General features: G+C 37.9%; 1 protein-coding gene across 1 annotated transcript in view; it reads left to right on the plus strand.

Moving 5' to 3' along the window:
- Positions 1-13,339, plus strand: part of LOC103028317 (collagen alpha-4(IV) chain-like) — a 66,750-nt gene that overhangs the window by 17,002 nt on the left and 36,409 nt on the right. Inside the window, exons 10-21 of the mRNA XM_049478867.1 lie at positions 1,891-1,953; positions 2,083-2,118; positions 2,424-2,465; positions 4,171-4,251; positions 4,335-4,379; positions 5,673-5,735; positions 5,868-5,912; positions 7,202-7,255; positions 7,332-7,392; positions 8,837-9,106; positions 11,597-11,683; positions 11,802-11,956. Of these exons, the coding sequence (XP_049334824.1) occupies positions 1,891-1,953; positions 2,083-2,118; positions 2,424-2,465; positions 4,171-4,251; positions 4,335-4,379; positions 5,673-5,735; positions 5,868-5,912; positions 7,202-7,255; positions 7,332-7,392; positions 8,837-9,106; positions 11,597-11,683; positions 11,802-11,956 (1,002 nt within the window). The remainder of the gene's footprint in view (positions 1-1,890; positions 1,954-2,082; positions 2,119-2,423; positions 2,466-4,170; positions 4,252-4,334; positions 4,380-5,672; positions 5,736-5,867; positions 5,913-7,201; positions 7,256-7,331; positions 7,393-8,836; positions 9,107-11,596; positions 11,684-11,801; positions 11,957-13,339) is intronic.

Here is a 13,339-nt window from a genome sequence, read left to right on the forward strand (position 1 = left end):
ACACTTTGGTATCCCCGAAGATATTTTGTCTGACCGTGGTCCTCAATTTACCTCTCGTGTGTGGAAGGCATTTTTTGAACATCTCGGTGTACATGTCAGTCTCACTTCTGGGTTTCACCCTACATGTAATGGTCAATGTGAGAGGGTTAATCAGGAACTCGGGAAATTCCTCCGCACATACTGCTTCAAACATCCCACTGATTGGTCACAATACCTCATTTGGGCTGAAATTGCACAAAACTCCCTAGTTAACACTACCTCTGGTCTCACCCCCTTTCAGTGTGTTCTGGGTTTTCAGCCTCCTCTAGCTCCTTGGACAGCGGTGTCCACTGATGTGCCGGCTGTGGATGAATGGATGAAGCGCAGTGAGCAGGTGTGGGAAGACACGCATCGTAGAGTCTCTGAGGTACTGCGCGTGTACAAGGAGCGTGCTGACAAGCATCGTGGTGACAGCCCAGACTACCAACCAGGAGATCGGGTGTGGCTTTCTACCCGGGACTTTAGGTTTGAGGGTAGTTGTAGAAAACTCCTGCCTAAGTTTATTGGTCCTCTTAAGATTTTGTCACGTATTAATGAAGTTACTTACAAGGTGGAGTTACCCCCTCAGTATCGTATTAATAATTCTTTTCATGTATCTCTCCTCAAGCCTATGGTCCCGGGTCCGCTCGCTGACGCTGCACCGGCTGATGTTCCACCCGCGGCTGTGGAGGGGGAGGGGTCGTCCACGTATGCTGTCCGGGAGGTGCTGGATTCACGCAGACGTGGGGGTGTACTCCAATACCTTATCGATTGGGAGGGGTATGGTCCGGAGGAGCGTTGTTGGGTGGCTGCCAAAGACGTGCTGGACCCTGCCTTGCTCGTGGAGTTTCATGCTCGTTTTCCTGGTAAGCCTGCTCCTAGGCCCCGTGGACGTCCCAAGCGTCCTCCGACCTCCTCTGCTCCAACTCGTCGGGTTTCTCGCTCTGGTGAGCCTCGTCTGTCTGGCACCTCCGCTCCGACACCTGCACCTCCCGCCGGTACTCCCTGTCCGCCGGGTGGTCGTCGCCGGGGTCGGCCCCGTTCTGCCTCCGCTCCGGGCCCTCAGGGGGAGGGTACTGTCATGTCTGGTGCTGAAAGCACGTCTGTGTCTCCCACATCCAGCTCTATCTGCGATTCTCACAGTAACAACTACAATACCCAGAACGCACCACTCCATGACACAACACACACTCCCGATCACGTGACACGTCACATGACGCCACCAGGAAGCCCCGAGTACTGATTACTCAGGGTATTTAAGGACCATGCTCACGCTCACACCTCGCCGAGTATCTGTTTGGTAAATCCTACAATACAAAGCGTTTCTCTTGCCCTTGCTATTTTCCGTGTATGATCTTGTTTTTGTTTTCTACCGACTTCGATTTTTGCCTGCTCCCTTGTGTTGGATTACCGTGTATGACCTGGACTGTTTATTGTGCTTTGGATTTTTGCCTTATCTGTGATACTGCCTTTCCGTGTATGAACTCTGGACTGTTCCCCGGTTATGGTATGGTTTCTCTACACTGTGCATTTTTGGTATTGACCCTGTTTCTGTTGACTACCCCTGTTTACTCTATAACTTTAATAAAAGTTATTTTATTGTATCTGCACCAGTCTCCTTCCTGTCTGGCCCTGACAATGACTGAGAATTTTTTTTTTTAAAAGGCTATAATTCTAATTCTAATTTTACATGTAAATATAAAAACTTCAATCCTTCAATAATTTGTGTTAAATATGTAAAAGAAAATGCATTAAATCATCATCATTTCACATTTCTGCAAAAATAAATGGAAAAAATGATATATTTTTTTCATATTATGTCATATGTACATATTACATGTTTACTGTACGCTGTATATTGTGTTATTCTAGGGATTACCTGGCATTGACGGGCTTCCTGGTGCTAAGGGTCAACCTGGTCCAGCTGGATTTATTGTAAGAAGATCATAATTATTATTATTATTATTATTATTATTTTTTTTTTTTTTTATTTATTTTTTTTATCCAATATTACACTTTATATCCAATGATACAACACCTTTCTCTGTGTATTTCTGTTTAAAGGGTCCTGCTGGTGATCCAGGGCCACAGGGACCCCCGGTAAGTATGAATATAATAAATCATAAACACACTGGGGTTCATATAGATGGGATAAAATGCATGAAAAGATAGTGGGAACTCATCCAGCAAAAAGAACTGAAAGTTAAGTTTAGAAATAAAAAATTAACAATGCAAAGTAACATTAATAAATGATACTGAGATATACACACAATGAGATCTGGCCATAATATTGTTTTATCATAGTAATGATTAAATGATGAAATAATTTGTGCAGTATTGTAATAAGTGTAATTGACCACATTTATAAATGCAAACATTTATAGTTTACTCTGTGTTTGTGTCAGGGTGATGGTGGGAGATCACTTCCAGGTCCTAAAGGAAATGAGGTAAGTAGACTGGAGGCAAAACTAACCGAGACTGATCAAAACTAACCAAAAACTGACCAAAACGGGCCGAAACTAATCAAAATGTACCAAAAATGACCAAAAACTGATAAAAAAAAAAAACTGAACAAAAACTAACCAAAACTGACTTAAACTAATCGAAAACTAATGAAAACTGACCAGAACTGACCAAAACGAATTAAAACTGATTAAAATGGACCAGAACTGACTAAAACTAACCAAAACTGACTAAAGCTGATCAAAAAATGACCAAAAACTGTCCAAAGCTAACAAAAAATGACTACAACTGACGTGAACTGATCAAAACTGACAAAAACTAACCAAAGCTGACAAAAACTGAACAAAAAATAACCAAAAGCTGACCAAACCTAATCGATACTGATTAATCTCATCAAAAACTGACCGAAACTAACCAAAACTAAAACTGATTAAAAACTTACCAAAACTAACCAAAACTGACTAAAATGATCAAAAACTGACCAAGACTAACCAGAACTATTTAAAACATCTGAACAAAACTGTGTAAGACTAACCAAAAGTGACTGAAAAGTTATAGAAATGCAATGCAAAAGGGTAAATAAAATACAAAACAAACTGATTAAAATGGACCACAAATGACTACAACTGACAAAAACCTGACCTAAACTAACCACAAATTACTGAAACTGATCAATGATAACCAAAACTGATTAAAACTGATCATAAACTGACCAAAACTGATAAAAACCTGACGAAAACTAACCAAAACTGACCAACACCAACCAAAACTGACTAAAGCGTTACATTGAAATGCAATGCAAAACTGCAAAAAGGGCAAATAAAATACAATAAAATAGGAGAATTATGTAGTCTGTGTCCACAAGGTGGCGCTACAGGGCAGGAAAAGCTTTAATCCTATTGAGAAGCTTTGGTTTCCTCAGTGCCTCAGTGTTTAGAATAGGCACAGAAGTGATTCATCCACCAGGTGGCGCTCCGGAATCACCTAATATTAATACTATGGGCTAATAATATACTATACTGTATAATATAATATATACTACATTTTAAATACATTCACATTAAAACCCTGTATCTCCAAATCATCACTTTACTTTAAATGGAACACAATGTGAAAAAGATTTTATTTCTGGCCGTTTTGGAGCGTTCTGTGACACAGTCTAAATTTGACTTAATAATAATAATAATAATAATAATAATAATAATAATAATAATAATAATAATAATAATAATAATCAACTTTATTTATAAAACACCTTTCATACAGGATAAAAAGGGAAAATAGAGAAAAAAAAACAGAAAAAGTAAAGTAAAATGAACAATTAAGAAAATAATAAAATAATAAAAATAGTAAGACTGAAAAAGTACAAATAAAAAATTATATCAAAATTGTAATATTTTAATATTATTAAAATTATATTAAAATATTAATATTACGAAATGCTGTGATGGTTTTATATTAAAATAAATATTATATTAAAACAAAAAGGTAACATAAAAATCAAAACATAAAACATCAAGAAGAAAAAATGTATAATAATAATAAATTAAAAAATCATGTTTATTGTCATTATTAGTAACTATAACTAAATACACATTGCCATGCCAGAAGTCATGGGACAGCAGTATTTTAGCCCTGCTAAGAACCTGTTCGTTTTTTTCAGCCTATGTATTTTTTTCTGTGCTTTAGGGAGAACCTGGGTTGCCAGGTCCTCCTGGACCAGAAGAAGTGGTGAACCCTCCTGTGGACAATCTCATTAAAGGAGCGAAGGTAAATGTGGGGGCGGTGTGATCGGCTCAGCAGGACATCATTAAATTAATAAACCAGCTTTCACTTTATGATTTTTACTGCAGGGGGAGAAGGGGGATACAGGAGTCTGTGGACCAGATGGACCAGATGTGAGTATAAGTGTGCATGTGTGTGTGTATTTGTGTCTCATTATTTTTTAATTAAACTTATATATATATATATATATATATATATACATATATATATATAAAGAAAAATATTACATAATTTAAAATAATCAGTGCATACACTATAATGCTTGAAAATTAACATTAACACCCTAGCAACCACCGAGCAACACCACTGAAACCACCTTCCAGCACTTAAGCCACATTGTAGTTCAGCAACACCACAGCAATAATTGTGCATCACCTACCCACACCACTGCAACCACCTGGGATACCACAACAACCACCTTTAACACCACTGCCAGTGTTGAGCAGAACAACTGTATATAAACCACTTTGCAATATTGTAGCAACTTCTTTGCAAAGCCAGAGCAACCACATAGAAACCATTCGGCAACACCATAGCAACTACTTGGGAAAGAATAGAAACCATCTAGTTACTCTGTAGCGACCACCTAGCAACACCATTGCAACTGTCGAGCCATGCCATCCTGCAACGCTATGGTAACTACCTAGCAACATCCTAGGAAACACAAAGTAACCATACAACAATAAGATAGCAATTACTTGGAAAACCATAGCCACCACCTAGCAACCGCATTGCAACCACCTGGGAAATCACAACAGCCACCAAAGGCATCATCACTGCACTGCAACCCCACACCACATCAACCATTTCCCCCATTTTAGCAATCACTTTGCAACCCCAATACAATTGTGTGGCAAGCCACCTAGCAACATCATACCTAGTAAACGCTAAGTAACACCATAGCAACCACCTAGCAACATCATTGCAACTGTTTAACCATGCCACCTTGCAACACTATAGCACCTACCTAGCAACATCACAAGAAATACCTAGTAACTGCTTAGCAAGGCCATAGAAACCACTGAGCAATTCCATAGCAAACACCCAGCAACCGCTTTGCAACACCACATCAGCTACTAGGGTAAGCATAGTAATCAGCTAGTTACTCTGTAGTGATTACCTAGCAACACTATTGCAACTGTTGGGCCATGCAACCTTGCAACTCTATACCAACCACCAAGCAGCATCATACCTAGTACCCGCTTAGCAAACACCATAGCAACCATCTAACAACACTATGGAAACCATTTAGAAACACCATAGCAAGCACCCAGTTACAATTTAGCAGCACCACAGCAACTACTTGGGAAATTAGAAACACCATTGTAACCACCCGATAATACCATAATATCATTGGTTCATATATGAAAAAAGGCCAAGCTCCTCCCCTTTTATTTTATCTTCAGGGAAATTCGGGAGCCCCTGGTCTGAAAGGAGAGAAGGGAATTCTGGGAATGCCTGGCTCTCGGGTGAGATCAGATGGAGAGGAATCTGATTGGATACAGGAATTAAATATTTGGTTAATAACACCTTATTGGTTGTGACATAAATGATGTTCTAAAAGCCAAACTGTTTCTTCTGTCTCCTGTTTTTCTTCCCAGGGTTTACCAGGTATTGATGGCCTTCCTGGACTTCAAGGTTCACAGGTTAGAAATTACATACATTTTCTAATATATATATATGTTTTTAATGCAAAAAGCTGCAATTCTTTCTTTAATTGATACTGTAGACCCAAAAAAGAACTGTGTTAATCCTGATATAACATTCCCATATTATACTCAGCAACCGGAGTGTTGGCACATTTTGCTATCTAGGACTTATCTAGGACAACACCATAGCAACCATTTGTGAAAGCACAGCAACCACCTAGGACACCACTACAACTGTCGAGCCATGCCGCCTTGCAACACTATTGCAACTACCTAGCAACATCAGATCAACCACATAGGAACCACTTAACAACATCATAGAAACTATTTGGGAAATGCATAGCAACCATCTAGCTACTCCATAGAGACCACCTAGCAACATCAGTGGAGCACCAGAGCACATACCCAACTTGGAAACCCACATAGCCTGTAACATCCACTTAGCTACAGCTGAGCAACCACTTAGTAACCGTTGATCGAACACCACAACAAACATCTAGCAATCCTCTAGCAACACCATAGCAACTGCTTGGAAAACCATTGCAACCACCTTGGAGCATTTCAGCAGCACCGCATCAATCATTGTGCAGCCACCTGGGAAACATTATCATTGTCATCACCTACCAACACCACTGCAACCACCTGGGATACCACAACAACCACTTTTGACACCACAGCAAGTGTTAAGTAGAACTTCCTAGCAATGCCAGAGTAACAACCTAGGAATCACTGGGCAACACCATAGCAACTACTTGAGATAGCATTGAAACTATTTAGTTACTAAGAAGTGACCACCTAGCACCGCCACTGCAGCTGTTGAGCCATGGTATAACTACCCAGCAACATCATAGGAAACACCTAACCACTTAAAAACACCATAGCAATTACTTGGAAAACCATAGCTACCACCTGGCAAAAACATTGCAACCACCAGGGAAACCACAACCGCCACCAAAAGCATCATCACTGCACTGCAACCCCACACCATATCAACCACTTTGCCTCACTTTAGCAACCACCTAGATACATCATAGAAACCACTTCGCAACCACTTAGCAACAGAAGTGGGTCTTCCACTGCATCGCTCAAAGAACCATTTGTAGCATCTCCGACATTGCCTTGTCATGAGCATGCTGGCTAGCTTGTAAGTTCATACTCACTCACAAGATAACACCTCACACCATATACAGGTAAGGTAACACATAATAACACTTAATAACACAAGGATCACCTGTAGCCTTCTGTATTTAATCTTGCGACTCATTAAACTCTTATTTCTTTCTCAGGGAGCTCATGGAGACCCGGGAGCACCTGGTCATCGTGGTCGTCCCGGTCTGAAGGTGAGTGATCATCAGTAGTTATCAGATCTGTATCCATACAAACATGCAGATATTTTACACTCTGAACTTCCTGCAGGGTGAAATAGGTGATCCCGGTTTGAGGGGTCCTCCAGGTGATCATCTCAACATGCCACCAGGTGAGGAGCCCTGATCACTGGACTTTTACTAGAATATATCCTAATTTATCTTCAGGGGCCGAAGTGCAGTTTGCAACACAGAAAACATGTGGAAGAAGGTGCTTTGTGGTCAGATGAGACCAAAGTTACCCTAAACACACCCTCCCCCACTGTGAAACATGGTGGTGGCAGCATTATGCTGTAGGAATGCTTTTCTTCAGTTGATGAGAAGATGGATGGAGATAAATACAGGGAAATCCTGGAAAAGAAAACCTGTTGTTGGAGGCGGCAAAAGACTTGAGACTGGGAAGGACATGGACCTTCCGGCAAGACAATGACCCTAAACATACAGCCAGAGTTACAGTGGAATGTTTTAGATTAAACAATATTTAGGTCATTCCACTGAACGGGTGCTCGTTTTAACTCGTTGTTCCAAATTTCAATTTAATGTTTTATCTTTTTTTTTAACTCTGAATCTATTTGAACACATTTATTGTATTTTTCTAAAATATGTATTTTTTATTTATTATCATGCAATTTATTAAACAAATGGATAAATGATGAACCGAACAGAATTGGAAAAAAAAGTGGTTTACATTAACTAATATTCACATTCATAAATCAATAAACGAGGGGACAATATTCAGTCCTGTTACTGGCACTCACTCCTGTTACTGGATCTCTCTTCTCTTACTGGCACTAAGTCCTGTTAATGGAACTCACTCCTGTTACTGGCACTCGCTCCTGTTACCGGATCTCTCAGCTGTCACTGGCACTCACTCTGTTCCTGGCCTTCACTCCTGTTACTGGCACTCACTCCTGTTACTAGAACTAACTCTTAATCCTGGCACTCACTCCTGTTACTAGCACTCACTCCTGTTACTGGAACTCACTCCTGCTACTCTTTATGTTATGAGTAACAGGACTGAAAGTAACAGAACTGAGTTTTTATCATAAAATCAGCAAAACACATGAAAAATAGCTAAATAGCGGCTATGCTAATAGCATAATGTGTATTTTAACTTAAATATTATGGATTTATTATATTTAATAATTATATTTCACAGAGTAACAAATGCAATTTTTTAAGTGTTCTAAGTAGTTTTTATTAATTATTTTATTACATGTCTTATTTTTGCAATTAGATCAATGTACAAAACACCCTGCTTAATATATATATATATATATATATATATATATATATATATATATATATATATATATATATTAAAATATATTTTAAAGTTATTTTGCAATATGCTATTTATGTGTTAGAATGGCCTTAAAAGTTTCTTAAAATCTTTAACCACCGATGCAGATTTTCTTTGTAAACTGGTGGATACAAACTACTGGTCAAAAGTTTTAGAACACCCCAATGTTTTACCTTTTTTTACCTGGGAGCAGCTACAATAGCTACTTTATGACCATTAGCAGTATTTTTGTATACTTTTAAACCTCTTCCCAGGTTATCCAGGTGACCCAGGACCACGTGGACCACCAGGACCCCCAGGGGATTATGGACTGATGGGAGATCCAGGACCATCTGGACAGAGAGGACAGACCCTCCCGGGTCCTCCAGGTCCTCCTGGACTGCCGGGTCCTGAGGGACCCAGAGGTTATAAGGGAGACCCTGGTTTGCTGAACGTTGTTGAATCAGATCCTGGACTTGCTGGGTCTCCTGGATCAGCTGGTTTTCCAGGGATCAAAGGAGTCAGAGGACCACCTGGCCAATCAGGTGAAGCATATTTATTTATTTTTAATTGATTGTAATGGTTGAGTGTTTAGGCTGTAATACAGTAATAAAATACTGGTATGAACAGCTTAAACAACATAGTGTGCAAAAAGGGGGTGTGGCTTATTTTGCTATGGACCTGCCCACTTTTAGATGGCATTCTTATTCTTAACTCTAGAATTATCTGCACTGACATGCCAAAAGTCATAGGATAGTACCCTTCATACTAGTTCCTGTCACGTAACAATAGACTGTTGTGTGTCACATAACAATAGACAGTTCTTTTAATTAATAATTATGTTCCAATCATATACTCTGCTGTATTTTCTCATTGTTTTTTGTCTCCTGTTTCTTACAATTTCTCAACAAATCCTCAGCAAGTCATGGTAAGTCATTCTAATTCAATTTATGTCCTAATAATTGTATAAATTGTTGGAGGTGAGCAAAATAACAAACGATATTTTATCATATTGTGACGCATTTCTTTGTTGTGATAGTCACTATTATGGAGTCGTTCCCCATTTGCAACTACATGATTTGCAACTACACAGTACTAGGAGGTGGCAATTTACACCTACAGCAGTTTTATGCATGCCTTTGTAACTAAACACTAAAGTTTGTTTTTTCATATATTTGGAGTTACAGTTTTTCTCAGTCGATTTGGTACTTTTCCCAAAGTTCTCAAAACTTTTCATTCAATCTTCTCATTTTCTTGTCACTTGTGCACATCACAATTGCATTTCTCATTGTGTTTCTCATTATGCAAACGCATTTGTCATTAGTGCAAATGGTCATGTACAATTTTCAGCGTTTTTTTTTGCATTATCAATTGCTTTTGTCGTGCTCATCTTACCCTTCAAAACAATTGAGCTTTAGGTCATTGCCTAAGTCATTACATGCAATAGTGCTGAACATGTTGTCACAAACTCTCAGGCATAATTTGTACATTTCTATGAAACTTTTTTGGTAAATTTTGTCAATTTCTCCTAAATTGACAAAATTATTCTTAAAGAAACCGTAGCTTTCAGTTAAGAAGGGAAATCTGCGACGGTTTAGATCAACCAATAGTCAAACAGCTCTCAGTCACAGGTCAGAGGTGCATCTCATAAACCTTTATTTGGCAACTTTAATTGATAAAAACAAAACTTGCCGTGTCAGAGAATCTCACAATGAAAAGACATGTATAATTTAACATATTATTAGAAAAACTGTAATGTTAATGCACCAAATATGTGTATAATATGTGTATAATTTACATATAAATACCTTAAATTAACACAATTACACCCACAGGAGCTTTTATGTGATACAGTTCTAAACCCATAGTTGTCAGTGTGGAGTCAGTCCCCCTTTGCACATATAGAATATGGACAAAAGTTTCGAGACACCTACAGTATAGATAGATAGATAGATAGATAGATAGATAGATAGATAGATAGATAGATAGATAGATAGATCCCAGAGAAACATATTCAACATACATTAAATACTTAAGCAATAGAACACTCGAGATCGTGTGTTATCACAAATAACATCACGGCTGTGATTCGGTCGCAGGCACGAGCCGAAGGCGAGCGCTGTAGATCATTATATATTATGTTATATGATTCAAAACTGTACTGTGTATATAGGCCGTTACTCGGCAACGCGTAACGGCCTATAGTAGATATATATATATATACTATATATATAAATATATATATATATATATATATATATATATATATATATATATATATATATATATATATATATATATATATATCTGTATATATCTACTATATACTATATATATCTACTATATACTATAGTAGATATTTTGTTATCACAAATATCATCACGGCTAGAACACTTTTCAATTAATCAAATTGTGAGGTCGGAACTAACTGTTGTATAAAGAAGAATAAAACATATACAATGGTACAAAAAAATCTATACAAGGTAAAGATCTATCTGTAAACGGAGCAGTGCTGTACATGAGGCTAACGGCTAATAAATAATTAACAGAGCAAAGTGCAAGATGCAATGACACTGGTTATAGAAGTGACGGATAGAAGTATTGTAACAAATATGGTTCTGTAAAATTAATATTTTAATAGCCAATCATGAGTAAGTGTATTCAAATGTTAGTGAGGTTGGGGAAGTGATGGTGTAAAGAATTAAGAATTAAGTGGTTGAATAATGTCCATGTGGTGTGACTGGGTTAAACTCAGTCGGCAGCAGCATCCTGTCCCCGGTGGGAGGAGTTAAAGAGTCTGATGGCTCTTGGGATGAAGGATCTTCTGAGTCTGTCCTAACTTAGTCTATGTGTAAAGTGGGTCACTATCATGTTCATGATAGAAAGCAGGAGTCAGTCCCCTTTTGCAAATATAAAATATTTGTTTTTCATATATTAGGAGTTAAATGTACTTGATCCAATTATGTACCACATTTCTTAAGCTAAATTGGCACAGTTCCTGACCAATAAGATTAACATTATTGTATTTTCTGAAGGCTTTTGCAACCCTGGACTTCCAGGGCTGCCTGGAGATAAAGGGGAGAGTGGATTTCCTGGAGGAAGTGGATATAAGGGGCAGAAAGGTGTGGATTTTTCCATTTCTTTGTATCTTTTCTTCTATGAAAGACTCAGTGAGTCTCAGTGAGTGTATGATATAAAACATATTTTATTAAACTATATTAATCGTATTTCTTCCTTCAGGCTGTCCTGGAGATAATGTTTGCAGCCCTGATGGATCAGATGCGCTCGGCATTCCTGGACCACCTGGACCCCCAGGATTTAATGGCTTTCCTGGAGCAAAAGGGCCAAGTGGTGAACAGGGGCCTCAAGGACACCCAGGTCCAGCTGGCCCCCATGTGAGTGACCTGTGTTTGTAGTTTTTTATAACTGGGTCAAAGACGTGACGCTTGATTTTTGTGTCCGACTGAACTTTTTACCTATTAATAAACATTAAAATTATTAAAATTATAACATGTATGTCCAACACCTCCTTTATACATATGCCCACTCTTATTTCTTTAAACGTGTTGGCTATTGGCCATTTTCTGTCATCTGAAGTGTGAAAACATCATGTGGGGCGACCGTCCGGCCTTGACTTCTGTTTGGACAACTGGTTTTAAATCAAATTAAAGTAATTTAAATAAAATCCTTACCCTAATTGGCATAATTTTAAACTTGTTTTGCATTTATTGACAAAATTATGAAACATTTGTACACACATTTCAATCATAATAAACAAACAAATCTTGTCCGATTATCTTAATTGTCTGAAATATCATCTGGGGCGACCATCAAGAAAACACAATTAAGGGACTTTTATTTTGACAATCATCTTAAAGAAGATGTTGCATCAGCCAGCCTCATGGTGAGGGTCCCACAGAGACAACTTGCAGGTGAGAAGTCACTCTCATTTTTACAAATAAATTCTTTTTAAAACTGCTGCAGTGTATACGTCACATTTTGATATCATGTGGGGCGACCAACCTAAAACTGTAAATAATACGTTTTATATGCAAATCTTTATTTTTAATGTAAATTTGTCAGTGATATGTGGTAAGAAGTAGCTAGCTTGGGTTCTATAGCTAAGCATTAGCCTGTTATATTTGATTAATCTTGAAAAAATCATCTGGGGCGACCGAGCATCATGTGGGGCTACCACCACTGATTGCTTAAATGATAGAAAACACATTCTGTATTTGTAGTTTCTGTATGCAAATGTTTTCATTTATTATATGCATTTAGTTGTTTTAAATAACTTTCTATATTCTAACATATAATTTCTCTAGAATTCAATAATTTCCATCCTACTTCAGAGATGACTAAGCTTACTTTTTTTATTATTTTGTTTTAATCAGAGAAATACGTGAATATTAAGCATTCATTCTACTTTTTCAATTCCTTTTCTAACTCTGTGTATGTTTAACTATATAACTTTTTTCTAGATGGCCCCACTAACAAGCAAAGAAAAGACTGCTCGCTATAGGCAGCGGATCAATGCAGATCCTGTAGCAAGAGCTGACTATCTTGCCAGGAAAAAAGAAAGGTAAAATGTATTATATAAAATGTAATATCACATATGTATGTTATTTTGGCCACCAGAATCAGTGACAGTATACTAATGTCAATAATTTGTTATACAATAATTTGTTTAAGCTACCAGAGAAGAAAGGAAAAGGGCACAATTAGATACATTAAGTCAGGTGAACTATCAGTGAGAGAGAGGAAGAAACTGAAAGCCA

Source organism: Astyanax mexicanus, chromosome 4 (genome assembly GCF_023375975.1).
Source record: "Astyanax mexicanus isolate ESR-SI-001 chromosome 4, AstMex3_surface, whole genome shotgun sequence".
In the NCBI taxonomy this organism is placed as follows: Eukaryota; Metazoa; Chordata; class Actinopteri; order Characiformes; family Acestrorhamphidae; genus Astyanax; species Astyanax mexicanus.